This window comes from Melanaphis sacchari, unplaced genomic scaffold, assembly GCF_002803265.2.
Source record: "Melanaphis sacchari strain LSU unplaced genomic scaffold, SCAv2.0 Contig8_pilon_pilon, whole genome shotgun sequence".
In the NCBI taxonomy this organism is placed as follows: domain Eukaryota; kingdom Metazoa; phylum Arthropoda; class Insecta; order Hemiptera; family Aphididae; genus Melanaphis; species Melanaphis sacchari.
This window is the reverse complement of record NW_020271635.1, coordinates 4,542,239-4,563,460: the sequence shown is the minus strand read 5'-3', so window position 1 is coordinate 4,563,460 and position 21,222 is coordinate 4,542,239. Positions and strand designations below refer to the sequence as shown.

Here is a 21,222-nt window from a genome sequence, read left to right as displayed (position 1 = left end):
TCTTTTAACAATTAATTTTTTCAAATTCTGAATTTTGGAATTTTAAATAACTTACAAACCTAATTTTATTTTTAAATAAATTTAATGATAAAATAATAATACATTTTTTTCCTTATATACAAAAAAATATTTACGATCTGTTTATACAATATTTAATTCAACAAGTAAATACGTTGAAAACTATAGCACAAGAGTTGAAAAACGTGAGGGAAGGGTGCATTCATCAACACTACTTCCAAATTAAGTGGATCATATTTTTGTAAATATTGACATATTCAATTAAAAATTTGAACGAGTATATAGTTTTTCAGTTATAACAATATTTATATTAAGAATAATAATCCTTAAAAATAATTTTATAGGAGTAAAAATAGATGTAATATAGGATTTAGTATTTTTAATACCCAAACCATTTTTACAAATGGTTAATATCGATAGATTAATATTAATGAATACAATTTTATAATCTCCATAGCCTCCATATCTTCAAACACATTATTATAAACCTATTATCTTTATTATACAAAGTTAAATAATTTAAAAACTAATTCTAATTTCTAATTTTAATTTTAATATGTCAAAATTTTCAGAAAATCTATTTAATAAATAATTTACAATAGAAAATAGAGATTCTTATTTGAAAAACAAAAGTTTATTTTGATATAAGATTCTCCTTAAAAATTTTAATATGAGTTTTTATTATATTTAAAATTTCCATAAATCAGAATTTGAATAAAATTTTTAATAAAAAAAATCATGGGGACTAGTATGGTTGATGAATAACCGTATATAGTATATACTCATACATAGACCTACTACTTACAGACTACAGTAATTTTAGAAAATTATGTTTGTAGAATATAATTATTGTTTCTTTAAAATAAATTATAATATTTAGTTTTGTCTATCATGAATAAGGTTCTTCGTTTTTAAATTGATAACTTTATGGTCTATATGAATAATATTTAATAAAAATATTATCCAAAGTACATATATCAGAACTACATACTTAAAATTTATCTATATTAAGTGTTTATATAACACAAACAAATTTTAAGGAAAAAATAGTAAAAATATAATTATAAAATATAAAATTTGTGAATAATAACAAACCGGTCGCATATTTCCTGATCCTAGTACATTTCAGTGCGGAGGTAGAACCAAAACCCATTTGCATAATGTATACATGTTTTTACCAGTCCTAATCTGATTCAGCGCGACGCTTTGAACTAACATAGGGCTTATTATTTTAATATAAACACTTTTTAAACAAAATAATATAATATATTTTATAATCATTCAATAATATTTTAGATAAATTATTCACATTATATTATACACCCATATAGGTATTAGTTAATTAATAATAATAATAGTAAAATAAATAAAATATTTTAATCAGGATATGTTATATATAGTGTTATTATTAGTGAATAAAAATTGTTTACTTGTATATTAGTTCCTGAATTTCTTTTTTTTTTAATTTTTATAATTTTTAATCAGGTTGAGTACGAGTTATACATACTATATTGTGGTATAAAATTGTCATTGACGTATACTATATACTATATATAATATATATAATATATATAATATATTATTAAGTTATCTCATAATTTTAATAATAATAATAATAATTGTTTCGACTCAAGATTATGGTATCAATATATTAATAGTTATAGATAGGCAGGCGCTAGATAGTGTAGATATTATCATATTATATAGTAGTATTATTACAATATTTTTCATATACAGTATACAATAACATTGCATATAACACAGCCTGATTAAAATATTTTACTTATATTATTATTAATTTACTAATATCAGTATGACTATATAATTTATTATATTTGTTTTAAAAGTGTCTATATTGAAATTACAAACCATATGTTGGTTTAGTACGTCACATTAAATCAGATTACGATCAGTATAAACAAGTTTACATCATGCAGATAAATTTTGACTACCCCCCCCCCCCCTTGCACTAAAATTTTCTAGGATCGGGAAATATGCAAACCGATCACCGTTGGTAACTGTACTAAGTAAAAATATGTATTTCAAAGATAGAATAACGACAACTGTGTACATTCCTCAAATATTTTTTGTGATTTAAAATAAATTGATTGACTTCTACAGTTATTTTCAACGAGTTATTTATGTAAATATTTTCTATTAATTGATTAAAAACAATAAATAATGTAAGCATTTTAAGTAATGTAAATCTTATATATTTTTCTTGTTAGATTTAAATTAAACTTCAACAATTATTTTAATTCGTTTCATAAAATTTTGTATTTATAATAAATATAGTAAGTATCCCTCGAAGATTTACTATATTATATTTTAAAGTGAAAGGAGTTGTACAAATTCCATTACCTGACTACATTAAAATATTAAATTAGTGTTTCTCTCATAAAAATTCTGTATTTAAATGTATCTTAAATAATTAATCAATACCTTTATAATTTATTAAAATTTCTCTATTCGCTAAATAGCAATATTTATGAAATAATTATAATGATGAGTATACTCAATGAGTCTAAAAAAATGTCCTTACTTAAACATGATTTTTATTTTTGTATACATCTCAATATAAAACTTCGATAAAAAATAAATTTCAAGATAAAATATTCTAAGTAATCAAATTTATTTATAATTAAAGGTTACTAAAGCCTGAATCCAAAAATACAGTTTACTCAGCAAATGACCTTTTTGCTTTCATTTGAACAAAATTAACACAGCAATTCAGCATAATTAATTTACACTGACTACGAATAGAGTATTAAATTATTAAAGTTCCGGTAATATTTATCAACATCTAATTTATTTTAAACAATACAATTATACGCACAAAACAAGTAGAAAGAAATATTAAAATCAATATATTTCACAAATAATGTACAATGTTAAAATAATATAAAATAGTATATTATAAAACCATTGTATCGATATATGAAAAAAATATCATACATTTTATATAGAAAATGTATTATAATTATTTTGTGAAACATAAACATCTAAAACTCGCTCTAAAGACTAAAATACTACTAAATGTTTAGTACATAATAAATAATAATTATAATTTATAACAAACAAAAATACATAAATCAACTTGTTACAGTATAGTAGCTAAAACTCTGTAACGCACTAACGCGGATTCATAAGATCCATTATTAATTATTTTAGAATAATAATACGTATATGGGTGTCAGTAATCATGCTTCTATTATCCTTTCTTATTATACTTTACTAAAGGATTATGACGAAAATCATCAGAGATAATTCGTTACCTTTTAGAAAATTTAATATTAATATCCGGGTTTTAACTTATAAGTTATAAATTAATTTAAAATAATATATTTTACGTATATAAATACATATATTTTATTTTATTTCATGTGATGTCAAAAATCTATTAATTTAAATGTATTTTACTTAATTTTAGTATGTTTAAGAAAATCTAAAGAACCTATTTAAAATATCAAACATCTTCGAAATAACATTTCTATCCAATTTAAATTTTAAGCTAAGTGAAAAAAATATTATTTATTTTACAATGATGTTTTATTATTTTTATAATTTATTTATTTTTACTGAATTCAAGTTTTTGGTTAGAAAGAATACTTTAAAAGTATCATACTTCTAATGAACTCTCTATTGATTAAAAATTGAACACTTTAGAAGATAGAACTTTCAATTAGGAATTTTTGACCTATTTTTAAAAAATTGAAACTTCAAGAAAAACTGAAAAATTTAAAAAACAAAAATATTTATTATTTTAATTGCTTCTAGCACAGTGAATACATTTTTTTTGCAACTTATTTTTGTTAAATTGTATAATATTTATCAATGATATTAAAAATAAAAGAGAGATCAATTACTCAATTCTATATTTTTCTACTTTAATATAGTCTCTTAAGATAACAATAAACACTGAAAATATTTAATAATAATTAAGCACCAACATAATAGTCTTCATCTTTTTTTAGGAGTACTAATTTTGTATCAGTTTAATTTCAAAATAAAATAACAATATTCCTCCAATATTTTTTCTTCAACCACTAACTACACAATTGTGAATTTTATAAAATGCATTTAATTTCGTTAAAAATGTATGCTCATAATCGGATGGTTAACATTTCACACGAAAATCTTACAAAACCATTTATTATTTTGACGTCGAATTTAAAGTAGGTAATTAGGTAGATGGTGGTATATATTCTACTAAGAAATGAATGCCTTATGACTTACCTACTCGAATATCGTAAAGACAAATACGCGTAGTGCCACTTTAGACGCGTTATTCGTTTTTATAATAAATGGCAAAAGTACGAGGGTAACCTACTATACAATATAATACTAACGACGCACCGTCATCGGCGGCGATTCAGCAACAGTTTCCGGGAGAGAGATAGAACGCTGGGAAGGAGTTGATATTTTATACGGGGGGGGGGAGCGAATGTACCTACTCTTATACGACTCCGGATACTCGACCGCTGCCACCACCATCTCTGTTGCAGATAATAATCAATACCCCAGGCACGCGTATCACACAAGAATGTGTGTGTATTTGAGTTTCATACACGGCAATCCCGTAGTAAACGACATGCAACTGTCGAATTCATGGAAAATAAATAGAGTTTAGGATTTATTCGATTTTACCAAACGCTTAAGACGCATGTACGTTCAATCGTGTATCATATATATGACCGAGAACGTAACGAATGTATCGAAAGAAAATAGCTTAACACCTGTAGTACGAACCACCCGCATATCCCATGATAGGATATAGGGTAGAAACCCACGAGCTGTCCTTAAATACCACGTGATGCTGCTTCCGCCCTGTGTTGTAAGCTATATGTTGATGAAAAGCCATCGTCAACAGTCAATACGAAGTACGTAAATCATGACTCATGATATTAAATTTTTTACTGTATAATTACATATAACTGAATTTTATTTTGATATTGTCCGTGAAAAGTATCATAAGGATTCAGGATAAGTGAAATACGCGTCTAAAAGCAATACGTGAATAACAAAGCTGGAATAAGTCAGAACCGGTCGATATAGCTCAAAATAATATTTTTATCTTTAACGTAAATGCTAATAATTTATTGTAATTATATTGCAAGTATACTCGTAATATTAATATTAAATCGTTTACACAATAATATCATTAATCGTATTTTTTACAGCTTAAAATCCAGAATATAATAACTAATTGCCTATCTCAAACTATTATTTTTAAGGCTGAATTTAGTTTTAAACAATATTCTATACCAATAGTTCCCAAACTATGAGGCGCGGCTCCCCTTGGGAGGCACGAGTACTTAACAGGAGATGCGCGATATAAACATTGATATTGTACATATTCACTGTAAGTATTAATATAATACTATACACTAATACATTTTTTTTTGTTTTATTCATTCGAAGAAATTGCGATTGATTTTTTTTTTTTTTTTTTGAAGATGCATAGATCAAAAAATTTTGGAAATCGTTGTTCTATATAATAAATGTATCTTATACTACTTTCAATCATGTAATTGTACACAAATATTTAAACCATGGATTAAAAGAGTCATACACTGTAGTTTAATAGAATCCCGTGAAGTGATGAAGTGTATTACTTTCAAATTCAATCCAATGAAATTTATATATCATTAAATCAATTTAAAAAAAGCCTTAATGGTTTGCATCATGAAGGTAACCTCTTTATTGTACAGTATGTGTCGAGTAAGTGTCATTGAATAAGTCATCATAATGGATCTGTTAAATTTTAAAACAATTATAAACCATTGTATATAATGGAAAATTATTTTGATTGAAAGAGGTCTAACTTTATATTCAAAATAATTAAAATTTTAACTAATTTTCATATTTTTCACTCAAGATCCAATTATTTAAAAAAAGTACTGAGAATTTTTAATTTTTGCATCCTAAAAATACCTACTAGATTTAAATGTTCACCACAAATCTCCTACAAAGTTGATTATTACAGTATTTTTTTCCTTCTAAAAAAGTGTTTTCAGACACGAAAATAAAATATACGCATCATTATCAAAAACCAATACACCATTTTTCACACTACTCAAAATCTAAAAAATATATTTAACTCTATATTGCCATACTACAAATCAAACACATATTTTCAGAATTTATAAGCTTAGTTAAAGTTATTTTAAAATTTATATAGTTATTCAATTTTTAAAATAGTTAAAGTTGCATCATTATTTTTAAACAGTCTAATAAATGGGTAAATATTTTAAAGAAATAGGCTTTAAATCATAAATCATTACTAATAAATATTTTGTTGTGTATAAAATCACTTTACCTTTACGAGTATAATCAATATCTTTACACAATCAGTAAAAATATAATTATGACTAATTACTATAGCATTACATCAACTGGATTTACATGAAATATATGTGTCTACTTAAATTTAAAACTCGGTTATTTTTTAAATAATGGATAATATAATAGTTTTCAAATAAATATTATGAATAGATTTTATAGTATAAAGGATTTGTATTTAAATTAATTAAATATAAAGGTTATAGTATAATAGAGAGAAATAAATTCTGGTTTAAGTCTCAATATGTAAGTCTTAATGGAAATTCGTAGTACATAGTACACAATAGTCCCTAAAATCTCTTTCATAGTTTCCATCATAGAATACAATTTAACTGTTAAGTATAATATTTTAAGTCATTCATTACTATCATAAATCATAAATATAATATTATCAATACATATTGTATAGGAAATATTTTTATTGCGAAATTCTAATTAAATTTGAAAAATATTTAAGTCGGCTTTACTGAATAAATACCTAACAAATGCCAATACCTAACAATTGAGTTAAATTTAATTATCAAATTATGTCCATAATAAGTACTATTATAACTTACAATATTTTTAGCTCTACCATCTCTCATCAATTTCGGCTACTTATTGTAATTATGATTACCCTCAATTTCTTCCATGGGGAGGGTTATGCAACCTAAACGATTAACGATTAACTGGACGTCCGCACACCCAACTACGCTAACAAAGTCACGTTGCTCTAGCATAAGAATACATCTTACATCCCCAAATTTTGAATAAATGGACTATTTTTTAGTAAATTAAATTGAATAATATAGATAATAATTATAAAATCAATCATATTTAAATATTTCGAAATTACCCTTTGAAAGCACGCATATATAGTATTACAGTGCACATATTGCATTGTTCGATAAAAAAACTATTATAACGAGTTGATTCAAATATTTTATGATCTTGAAACAAAGTTGAATTCAATAAAAAATTATATATTCTTAATAATACATACTATATACGTACATTACTTTTACATCAAAAACACGTAGAAAATAAACATAAAGCGTTATTCGTTCGTTTAGATACCAAGAAAAAATCGATTCTCAAACATAATGCATTTAAAACGTTGATTAAAACCATATATGATGCATAAGAGAAATCAATATTGTTTTTACCTAACACATTTTTGTCTGTTTAAATTTGCAGGAGATGAAATGAAGAACAATTCACACCTCATTATTTTGAACCATTCGAACTTGACATTAGAGATGAAAAGATTGCAAGATTTCGGGTCTACTGAAATGTTCTCCCTAGATAACTGCTGTTATAGTCATTCTGCTGTATTTGTAGCTCCCTCGACAGTGATTTATGTATGATAAGCTGCCAATGCTGAAAACACCAGTTTCATATTCTATACCCTCGACACTGTTTATTCCACCGCCGAAGCTACTGACACCCCCAGTTATCATAGCATTGCTAACACCGTCTCTGATGACCTAGGGTAATCAACATTTGTGAAGGGCTCGGAAGAGTCAAACTCTTCACTGGTCACAACGACAATTGAGAAAGTATATTACTAGATCACGACAATAACGGAACAACAGAGATTCTGAAGACCGTTGATCTTAACCGCCTAATAAAAGATAACTCAGAGATCGGTATTCAGTGACTATGTGTTTATTTCGTTGAAAATACTATTATGCATATGGAGTGTATATAATCATTATTCAACATATTATAATATAATTCCTAATAATAAGTTTAATTTAATATACAAACTGATATAATGAAATTATTTAAACAACGCGAATAAATGTAAAAATGTACTGTATTTATTATTCATGTATATAAAATTAAATAAACCTACAATTATACTCACAAAAAATAAATTCTTTAATAGAAACCATCAAAAAATATATTATAAAGTATACTTAGTGAATTGGGCAAATGATTACGCTTCTGATGTCTACTCAGAACCGTTATTTTATTAACAATGGATATAATATCATTAATTTTATAATATAACACATCTATTACAGTGGTCTACTCAACCCCTACTGATAATTTTCTTAAAAAAACATATTTATCGGATGAATACGATAAGAATTCCACTCAATATCAAACAAAATACTTAGATATGCCATAAATTCCTCAACTATAGTCCCTAAACTACTATATTTTTTGAATCATTACTATTAATACTTAAAATTATTTTTATTATTATAAGTGATACATGTATTTACTAAAAGCAATGACCACTATATATTTAAAAATAATAATACCAAATTATGGTATGATATAATAGTTATTTTTATAACTTAATATACAAAATAGTTTACTAACTAATATTCTAATGTGGTTATTATTGAAAACATTTTCCTTTATTTTAGATTTTTTTTTTTAATTTCAATTATTATAAAATCCACGTATCTACATAATCTAACCTGCATCAAAAAAAAAAAAAAAAATGATATCGTTCCTTTTCTTCCTTTCATTTACATATGTTTTCATAAAAAAAAAAAAAAACATTTTACATAAGGACAAATTACTGTATTATATAAGGTACTAAAATATCGTGCTCTTGTGTCAAGTATATGGAAATTTATCAACGAAAAAAAGAAATGCGCGCATGACAGACCTCCGAATCTCTTGATTAATAGTTATACTTCTGACATACTCGAGCATTCAAACTTATACTAATATAATTCCCGTTTTTATTAGCGACCATACTTTTATCAATTCCCTTATTTATCTTTTTCTTCAAAAAAAAAAAAAATATAACCAACACTATAAGCGTAAAAACTAAGTTATTATTCATTACATGACTTATGTTTACATAACATACAAGATATTTATTTATTTTAATATCTATTGCTTATTTTTTTAAACAGGATATCTCTTAGTGATTTATAAATATTACTTTTAACGATAGGTACGAATTTTCTTAATTTTTGAAGAAAATAAATACTAATAATGTTGATAATATAACTTATAGCCTTCAATAATACAATAGGTAAAATATGAACAAAATGAATAAAAAAAACATTTAAATTAATACTAAAAATTGTGAAACTTTGTTCAAAATGAATATGTTTAGGCAATCTCATCATTTATATTTAAGTCTAAGATAATAATCATTCATCTATAACTTATATAAACTATAACATAATTGATTATAGTATAGCATTCTACTATTTGAAGAACTCCTATTATTACTTCTTTTTATAGCCTAAATATTATGTAAGTCTGATTCTATATTACAAGACAAATATTTTAACAAACAAGCTATTTTCACCCAATAAATTATGACTATGAATTATTACACGATAGAAATTGTGATAAACAGAAAGGTGAAGGCTAAACTAACTTTTCTAATCATTAAAAAAAGAGTCTTGGCATGTGACAAATTTTGATTCATTACATTGAATAGTCATACATAATTTAAAACAGCTTGTGAGAAATTTTACAAGTACACTTTCACTAATATTATATGATAGCTTAAGTTTCGAAATCGTTTTATCATTGTTATTTTGAAAAAAAATTCTAGTTTAAATTAAGCATGTTTTTATAAATTTAAAACTGGCTTAGGTTTGTTTTTAAGAAGTTTCGTTTGAAATTTATTTACGTATTTTTAGTTTTTTAATAATCACTAAAATGATTACAGGTTGGTTGTTAATGAAATATTCTGTTTAAAATTTAAACCTATTTTAGGCCAAATATATTTTACGATACATTTTTTAATAAATACTAAAACATTTATCCATGCGTATTTTTTTTCTAAATTTTTTGGTGTACATAAGTTTCTCCACCTCATTTTTTGCTTAATACAGTAGTACTAAATTTGTTTTCAAAATAAGAAAATAAATAAATTAAAAAATGTATTTATTAATATTTCAATTGACTGATGCAATTTGTTTAGTTAAATATTTAAAACAGATATACAAAAAATATCAGAATTAATAAAGTTAAAAGTTATAAAATATTTTATACTAATATATATTTGAGGTATTCAAATGATACATTAAATTTAATTTAATTTTAATAAAAGTTATTGATAACTAATAAAACAAAAATTTTAAATTTATCCACGATTTATAAATAATAATAATTTAATTTCAAAAAAAGTTTCAAGATTATATTGATATAGTAACTATGAGTTTTAATAAATCTATGACATTTAATCTTATTTATAATATTATGAATGATTTTTCGACTATACGATGAGTAAATAAAAATTATATAATTATTTTTCATCTTTGACATGAATAATAAACAATATTTAATAAATAAATATGGTAAAATAATAAAAAAAAAATTGTTTCCTTAATTAAATTATCGTTTATATATTTCAAATCTAAAAAAACTTACTTACAGGTAAACAATTTATATTAGAAACCAGAACCTCCCCCCACATTAAAATCTGATTAATATTACAGTAGCTAGCAATTGGATATGAAGGACATTACATATACAATACTAACCGAGAAAAAATTATGTTCTTAAAAGTACTTGTACGGTTCACCTACTTGTTTATATTTCTTAAAAAGTTCTCAATAAGTTTCTCCTTTTATTTCATTTTTTTCACCCCATTTGGAGGCTGCATTTCTTTTCTACTCTATAAACACAAAACATTATTTTCTCGTCGTAGCCATGTCAAAGGCAGCTGATTACTCCATTTACGACATTTCACCCCTCTCGTGTATCGCCATTATGTTTTACACACGCACACATATTTTCACCTTTATTTTTCTATTTTTCGTTTTTTCTATTCTTGGTGAATTTATCGAGTGATTATTTTTTTACTCACCCCTCCAATCGATTGTTAACATTGTTATTAAGCCTGTTTATGAACAGTAATAAACCGTTAAAGCTTTTATACAATAATGCACACCCATGTGGCATATATATACTAATACTATTGAAAGCTGTTTTCAAATTCCGGAAAATATATCAGAGAATCCTCGAAATACTAATTGGATTTTCAAGAAGGATATATTACATCGCCGTAGCTATTATTTCCCGATGAAAATTAACACCGAAGTGAAAACAAAACGATGTTAGTATGCGAGTTCATTAAAATCCATTCAACTTTGAATTAAACACTAACCTTGTTGATGAATGACATGACGTTTGTCGGTATCATTTTGTAAGATTTGTTTTGCTCTTCCCGCAGTGTTTTGAAATATTGATTTAAATCTGACGCACTATTGAAAACGCATTGAGTTCCTCGCTGGATTTTGATTTACGTAGCATGTGGAAATGTATTTTTCCAGAGGATCGAATTAAATCCGTAAACGGCATAAATCCTCATTTTTTCTTATCCTGCGTATCTGTCAACAAACCAATAAGATAATGTAACACAATATTTTAAGACGATGCACAATTATACTTATAATATTTTTATTTTATTTTTTTATTGACGTAAGATGAGTGATTAGTCTTGAAAATTACAATGAAACCTTCCTTAATGAACACCTCTTAACATCGGATGTTATTTTTGAGAACACTACAACCGTGCTACAAACTGAGTCTACTAAATGTAACACTCTAAGAGTGTCCAGTATTCAGAGGTTTCACTGTTTAAGCCGTGTGAATTTTCATTTTTACTTTTTTAGTATGCACGTTAACACTTTTATAAGTAGAATACTACAAATATTTTATATACTTCATCTATTAATTATAAATTTTATAGCACCCTTTAAAAAAAAAGTTTTTTTTAACAATTCTGCAAATAGTTTTTGGAGCTAAAATGAAAATCAATAAAATAAAATATAAATAAATGTATGCAGTACCCGTTTTAAAAAAAGTCTTTATCAATCTCTGCTAAAATGATTTTATATATTCAATGATTATTATCATTACTTTATATCTGAAACTCACTCCGCATAAATTTCACATATTTTGATATATTTTAGTTAACTTAGTTTTATTGTTGTATTATATACTCGTATTTATGTTTTATGACTAAACCTCAAAATATATATAATATTATAAAAGGGTATTAAGCTATTATTTACCACACTACTATTATTATTCATTAAAAATCATATTAGCATAATAAATTTTTACTAAAAAATATTTATCCAGTATTTATCAATCTATAATCGTCAATAGATATTATTCATTACTTTAAAATATGACAACAACAAGCTAATAAACTTATACTGTTTATGATCTATGCATATGACGTAGTCAAGGTTCAAATCATTAATCACCTATATGAACAGTTCAAATTTACACGTCATTACCATGAGCAATAGTACTAACTATAGAAACTACATTATGAAACCTTTAAAAAAGCTATTAATTAATAAATAAAAATCGTTATTCCAACAAAATATCCTGTATTAAATTAAATACTCGTTAGATAATTAGTTTTATTTAATATCTAACAAATACTGTTACATAATAAAAAATGTAAATAATATTAACTATCGTATACCTACATAGATACTTTCATAATCTAATATTGGTACAGAACTTTTAAAATTAAAATTCACACAGTTTTAATTTTTTTTAATAAGTAGGTTATATCTAATAAACACGATAGGTGAGAAATAATAATTTATGTGTTTTTCATTATTCAGATGTTTAAATATAATATTGATCGAATAACATCAACATTTAACAGTTAAATCATAAATAGTACTAAAAAGTACATTCAATGATAAAACTCAATTCGCATTCAGTAATTCATTCGTTAACTATCAAACTTTCTGTAATTTATGTAAGGTTATACGAATTATACAAATATAAAATATATGCCTAATAATAATGCGGTGGATTCTATTTAAAATATACAACACTATATATTAACTATTGTAACAAAAATTCAAAATTTTAAAGTATAACATGAGATAATAGTAATCCAAATAACAAAGTTTTTAAATCCATAAAAATTAAATTTAAATTTTAAACAAATTTTACATTTCCATATTTACACAATGTATTTAAATCCAGTTAAAAATTTAAAGCTTAATGAATAATTTAAGTGATTTCAATTTAGAACTTTAACAAAAATTATGAAATATTAAGCTGACAACAAACACCGATCTATATTTATTATCTAATATTTTTTCTTGTTTTTTACTGTTCCAATTAAAAATAATAAGTATTGTTACAATATTTAATACCATATAAATTATAAGTATATAATTTAAAAATATGAAATATAAAATAAAAAATAATCGACAATAATCCTTTTTAGAATATGCATAATATATTATCATTATTAATCCGTTATATGTATAATCCAGGATAGATACTATAACATAAACTTTTTAAAACTATTGGTTTTACACTTTTTAATTAATGACCTCGTAATTTATGACAGTAATGCTCAACCTTTTACGATACACGATCCACTATGAGTACTAAAATAACCCAGAAAAAAATCCGAATGGTTTAGGTTGAAACAATAATTTTGATTCGATCTTCTCATTATTGTTTAGTTCTGTTTTTAAATAAAATATTTCAAATCAATAAAAAATCTTTGAATTCAAAGTTCAATACTTGCAGAAACAAATTTCGCTCGTTGAAATTTTTTTAAACTTTTTTGATGATTGTTGATTTATTTATTTTTTACATTATTACAAGATTTATTGAAGAAATCAAAAAATTACCTATTTAAAATTGGTACCTGCGATATTACCATGACTTGAATCTAAATATGTAGTACTTCATAGAACTATTTGAAATGCCTATTTAAACTCTAGCAAAATCGTTCATAAAAAAATTGAAATCAACACAATTCTACATCAATTTATTTATAATTTATGACAGTTAAATAGCATGATCTCTCACATGACTTAATTATGTTGGTCATTATAATAATACAACATAGGTTTAATGAAAAATAAAAAATAGGAGATATGAACCTAAGGTAAATACACATTTATATAAAGCAAAATAATAATAAAGTCTACAAGAAAACTTCACCTATGCTTACTCTACTTGCAAACTTTATATTTTACCAACCCTTTTGATATTTTATCTAACAAAATGTGTTTCAATGAGGTAGTCATCGTGATTTTTTTTTGTTTATATAGCAACTATGAAAACTGAATAATATTTTAAAAACTTAAAATAAAGAAATTATCTGTTTATTATTGCATATATTATTTCTACATTTATATTTTAATGTATTAATATTTTTGTAAACAAATTTTAACTATATTAAATTATAATACTATCGTATAGATAATTGCTTGTAAGTTTGGAATAAGCAACAAGTATTAAACTGCAATTTTTCATCAATATAATAGAATCGATAACATATAGATGAAAAAACCAATAATAAACTAACAGTGAAATGAAAAGAGGGTTGAACCTAAAAGCCCATTTATACAGTAAAATAAACTCTGTCATAACTACAAGAAAATTCGTTATTGTCAATAAATATTTTTTTTCATCATCACACAATTATGTTTCAAAAAGTTAAGAAAAATAACCATAGACAGTTAAAGTATCTTAAGGTTAGTCGAGTGAGACAACAAATCAGTAACACGATAACCAAAAACGATCATGACTTCCACAGATTAATAGTAGCACCTTAACTTAACTTTTTTATGAATAAGTAGATCACCATTGAACAAGACTATTACTATTTGAGTAAATACCTAGTATACGAGTATTCTCATACTTAATAACTATTTTGCATATGAATAAAATATCTCATTAAATATTGTAATAATATCGAACGCATTTCACATTCATAAATAAAAAGTCCAAAATAGTTTTATTAAAAGCCAAAATTTAATAAATAAATTTGAAAAATAATGTACAATAACACTGAGTCAAAACACCTTATTTCTCTGTTGTTTTTTTAGTTAGCTAAAAGGAAAAACAGGAATAACGAGGTTGTTTAACATAAATATCACTTAAATAATACTTTTAATTTGTATTATTTTAGTTTTAAATCTCTTGAAGTATAAATACGCAGAGTATTTTAATTAATTATAGTTAGAACATATTTTAAATCAATAACGAAAAAATAATTTATTCGAAATTTTCGAATACTGGCAAACCAAATATTTAGACTATATCTATAAAATAATTGTAAATATACTGAATAAATAATGATACTATAGTAATAATTCAATCTAAATAATGGTATAGATAAATTCTAATATTTTTTACTATAATTAATAAAAGTAGAAAAAACTTATAGTAATGTAAACAAAAAATATATTGTTTGAATGGACTTAAAATTGAATATCTCTATTAAATATTTTAAAGTCAAGAATAATCATTATAATTATTATGGTGCTTTATTATATCTAAAATTTTATCAGAATAAGATAACAAAATTACAACACGTATTAAAGTAAACGTTAAGCAGATTTCTTACCTGAAGTTACTATTTTTACTTACTGTAAAAGATTCTATTACGTATTAACTAATACTATACGGACCTAGAACCACCGATATTCACTCATTCTGTATAATTACCACTGTGGATGATATTATTGAGTATCTCTTTAACTTATTTATAAAAATCTAATATAGGAGCTTGCAATCATTTCTACCATATTTGTGTATCCTCATCATAATAAATCACATCATTTGTTTAAATTTCTTTTGTAATTTATAAACTCTAATCTAATACATTAACCTCTATTTAAGGCATACTTATGAATCTTATACTATCAAAAACCACAAAAGTATAATTTTATTGAATATTGAATCACCTAGTTACTCCATCACTCTAAAAATTAGTCAGTAAGAAAGTTTTGATTTCGATTTGAAATTTAAACAATTTAATAGATACTGAAATATGTTAATATACATTATCGTTATTTATCAAGTAACGGTCTATAACTGGGATGACCAACTTGTGGCTCGCGAGCCATGTGTGGCTTTCGTCATTTTCAGATGCAGTTCGTGTCTTATTTATAAAATCCAAATTTACTTATCATTATTATTACTATGAATTTTAATTTTTTAGGTATACATTTATAAAAAATTATTAAATTATATAAAATACATCAATAAATATTTAGGAAATGTATTTGTATTTATTCATGTTGGCAACCCCAATTCTATAACATTGTTTATATAAATAATTGCATCCACAATCATTACACTAAATACCATTATGACATTTGTACATTGTATATATTTGTATAAAACTCAGAATAGCTTATAATTATATCGAATATGTCTTACATTTATAATATGTAGTATGTATCTATAATACTTAAAATATTCAGATAAATGTAATAATAATAATCATCAAATTTTTATTTTTTCATAAAAGTCTCCAAGACAAGAAATAATAATAACTCTTTTTTTCAAGCACATAATATTATATTCAATAAATATCATTCATAAATACACTGCATAAGTACATTTACTAATAATTATTAAATCAGTTAATATTTTAAAAATATATTATATTCCTTTCAATTAAATGGATTGAATAAAAAAATTAAAAATAATGTAAACTAATAGTTTTTTATTTTATTTTTTTTTTTTTAATACTAGGATGCCCTATCTTTTGCTTGCTTTTTTCGTCAAATTTCTGGAAATTATATCTCCATTAAAATTATAATATTAATAATTGCCTTTCTAAAATTGTTTTATTTCTATCTCGATGAATGTATATTATAAATAAGAGTTTTGAAATATTTAAAATAATAAAACATCCAAATCTTTTATTCACAATTTTCTTTTATATTGCATTAATAACGCATTAATCAATAATTTATAATATTTAGATTAGAAATAATTGAAATTATACTTCATATTTAAAGGATATAAATTATAAACTAACAAATGATAAAATTGTATTAATCGAGTAACAAACTTATGAATAAATTTATATTTGAAAAAGCATATAGTTTTTAAATAAAAACTAATTCAGGTATCTATACTTAACTTAAAATTGTATTATCACATACAACTATATTACTTACAATATTCTTTAAAACCCCAACTCCGATAATTTCATACGTATTCTACAATATTCCATGTAGGTATTATTACTAAATGTCAACTAGAAAATGATTTATTTTAGAGTTTTCATTGGATAAACGAGCAGATATGGTTAAAAGTCATGTTCTGCTTGCAGAATGCAGAATACGAATGTGTTAAATGATGATAGTTATTTTGTTACATCCAGCTGCAATGTGTTTATTTGAATTCAAAAAAAAAAATACTAGAATTACATCTTATTATCTACAATTGAACCACGTATATTCAACATTAAACTCGTGTAGAAAAATACTCAGATCTCTATAACCACGTAAAAAATAATTAAAATTAATAATTATTTCACATTTTATTTTATCTTTTAAACTATGCCAATAATCATTTAAATAAAATATTTAATTAAGAATTAGTGAAGATTCTCACTTGGTAACTTTATAACTACTTCACGCATATGATAGGTGAATTATATTTATTAAGTATCTATAATAGTCAATCACAAAAATATAGTCTACTTAAAATTTAAACCACCTCTATAAACATATACTTAAAAAAAAAAAAAAACAATTTTGAATAAAAATGGTTTTCTTCACATCATTATATCATCACAAGATTAAAAATAACTAATTTGTTTACAAATATTCACTTTTTATTGTTTTATATGAAATTTTATAGTTTATTATTAAGAAGAAAAAATGTTTAAAAATTTGGTTGTATATTATTATTTATTAGCATATTAATTTTGTTAATTGTATTACTTACTTGTGTTTTATTTTTCAATTAGCTACTTGTTAATCTCGCAAACCAAAAATATAATAATTTTAAAATTATATAGACTAACAAAAAAAAAATCTTGTTCAAAACAAAATGATTAAGACCGAGTAATCTTGTTATAGGTATCTACTGCATATCTAATCAAGTTTTAACGGTATAATCTGCTTTTCTTTAATGTACGATTACCATTTGGAAGCGAATTATGATTAATTACAATTTATCGTAGTCCGTGAAGTATAATATATTTTCAGTATTTACGATTTAGTTTATTTACCGCTTATTGTAAACCATTTTATAGATTGTATAATAAAAATATTTCATAACAAAAAAAAAGTTTATTTACCTTCGGTAACCTTAAATGGTTATATTTTAAAAATATTCAATTATAATTTAACTCGCCTACTACTTAAAATGTACGTATGTGGCTCTATAATTTACAAAACCCAATCTAACATTTCAATGAGTATATTTTACTTTTTATATCTATACGTAAACCATTGACATAACATTATAATGCACTGTTAATTTACCATGATGATATATACTACAATGCATGTACGTATATAAACTGCACAATCATACAGGTATATCGAGTATTGACATTCGTACAAAATACTTAAATATAAACAATATTTGTTAGATATTTCAAACACATAAACATTAAAAAATGTACGACACAAGTCTTATGGTATGAGTCTACATTATACAATATGTATAGTTAAATACATTTTATTTTTATACATTTATTGCGTAGAATTAAAGGTACATAGTATTTATCAATTACACAATTTTAAATTAATAAAAAATCTATGCACAATTATATCACAAATATCTACGGGTCTACTAAGAAAATGTGACTTATAAGGTAAGTATTTAACGAAATTTATGAATTCAAAATATTTTCTATTCATTGTTAACTTTTGTATCGATACAGCAATACACATGATAATCACTTTGAAAAAATAGCCGTAAGTAATATATTAATTTATGTATTAAATTTTTTGTAATAACTCATCAAAGATATGAATATTTTTATAAAATTTAAATAATTTCTTTTCAGTGATTACCAATAAAATCCATCAATCAAATTCGAAGACGGATGATCAAAACATGTTATTTATGGGTTTCGTTTTTAAAACATACATTATGAAACTGAATCAATATCGAAAGGTTTTTTGATGAATACGGCAAATAAAAATATTTTGAGTATCTAAGCAAAAATTATAAACAGCATTTTTTTAGATCAAAGTATAAAAAATATTATCAAGATTTTTTTTTAAAACGTGTACCATTATATTGCTTATATTTCTTCTGTCGAAAACTATCTAACTAACTGGAAATTTAAAAATAATCTCTTTGAAGAATCATATTATTACATATTAAATTTTCAATCTATAAAGATAGGTGAGATTTTTTTAGTTTTATGACAACCCTAAATGTTATCCTTAGTTCGTAAAATGTTCCATATTTTTGTATCACTAAAATAATATTTATATATGTTTTTAAACAGCCACGAAACGAAATTTTACAATAAACTAAGCTTTGTTGTAATTATTAAATAAATTATGATAAAACTCTGTTGAAAATATAATATTTTATTGCCCATATATATATATATATATATATATTATATATATAGTGTTCAATGAAGTTTAGCTATATTTTTTTTGTTACTGAATTGTACATAAATATTCTGCAAGGCTATTATTTTTCAGAAATCACTTAATATGAAAAATGTTTAGCAAAATCTCTTATTAATGTGTACAAATAAATAAAGTAAATACTTCTTGCTATCTTCCCCAACCCAATCGACAAACCTAAATAATAAGTTATTAAATAAATATTAATAATACAGTAAGCCATTGGTGGAATAATAGAAAGCTAAATGTAAACGGTTTACATACATTTTCTAAATAAGCGTTTTACCAACTTATGTATAAATCTCAATTACCAACTATTTAAACAACGCATTATCAGAATACAGAATGAAGTTAACACATCATAAATTAAAATGTTTTCACCTGTTAATAGAACATATTAGTTATGAAAAATAAACAAAAAAATAATTTATAAATACAAAATTTGCATTTTACCATGACCCATATCTTAGATTCTAAAAAAAAAGTGAATCATAATATCAAAAGATAGGTAAATTATTAAACAAAAAATAACTATTTATATTATGAATCTATTTTTACTGTTTTACGGTAAGTAATTATAGAAAGGTAAAATTAAACTTCGAGTTATATACATTTTTATCATTTAGTATAGATGTATATTATTATAATAATTAATTATTAAATATAAATTATCCAAGAAAAACTATATTTACCTATCATAATACTAAAATTAAAACAAATGGCTTTAAAAGCTATATTAAAAAAAAAAAACCAAACATGTTACAAAATGTACTTAGTAATATTGTAAATTTATAGACCGTTTCCGCTTAGAATCATTTTTCGTATACAGTGGTTTATCATTTAAATACAATTTAACATACCTATAATAGTAATTCAATTGACACCTAATATACAGCAGAATGGTACCAGCATACCCAACTTTTTTAACATCAATTTATAAAAAAAAAATATACTACAGTAGGTACCTACAAATAGTAATTGATAATGATGTTTGTCTACAACCCGATGTAAATATATTTTACTAATATGCATTCTTAAACTGTCTATGTAATGAAATCATCGTAAAAATAATTATATGGAATCAATAAAAAAACATATGATTAAATATTAAGAAATTGTTTACCCTTAACTTAGTATATAATATGAATTATTCTGTATACAGATAACAATATAAAGTTATTATTTCCCTTCAAAAGATAATTTCTATTTGAGTGAACATCACACATGGTTCAATTTCACATGAATGCATTTCAAAGAATTTATCTCCAAGTCTCTCAAACATAGTAGAAAAAATTTTAGAGTCATAAATATTTTATCAAAACTCATTAAAACTTTATATAATTAAATAAATACAGTGTAATCTCAATAACTTGAAGTTATAGATCTCCTTCAATGACGTGAAATAATTACAGTTAAAGACTTTTTACAATTTATATATTATAATAATTACTGAAAATAGATATATATTTTGTATTTTTTATCGAGAAATTTATAGGCATAACTGTTCTTATTATTTTTTGATTCAGTAAACGTTTTATGGAGTGAATAA

General features: G+C 23.5%; 1 protein-coding gene across 1 annotated transcript in view; it reads right to left on the bottom strand.

Annotated features, from left to right (window-relative positions):
- Nucleotides 1-21,222, bottom strand: part of LOC112602651 (regulating synaptic membrane exocytosis protein 2) — a 194,974-nt gene that overhangs the window by 153,687 nt on the left and 20,065 nt on the right. Inside the window, exon 2 of the mRNA XM_025350840.1 lies at nt 11,438-11,660. Coding sequence (XP_025206625.1) covers nt 11,438-11,473 — 36 coding nt within the window. The 5' untranslated portion in view covers nt 11,474-11,660. The remainder of the gene's footprint in view (nt 1-11,437; nt 11,661-21,222) is intronic.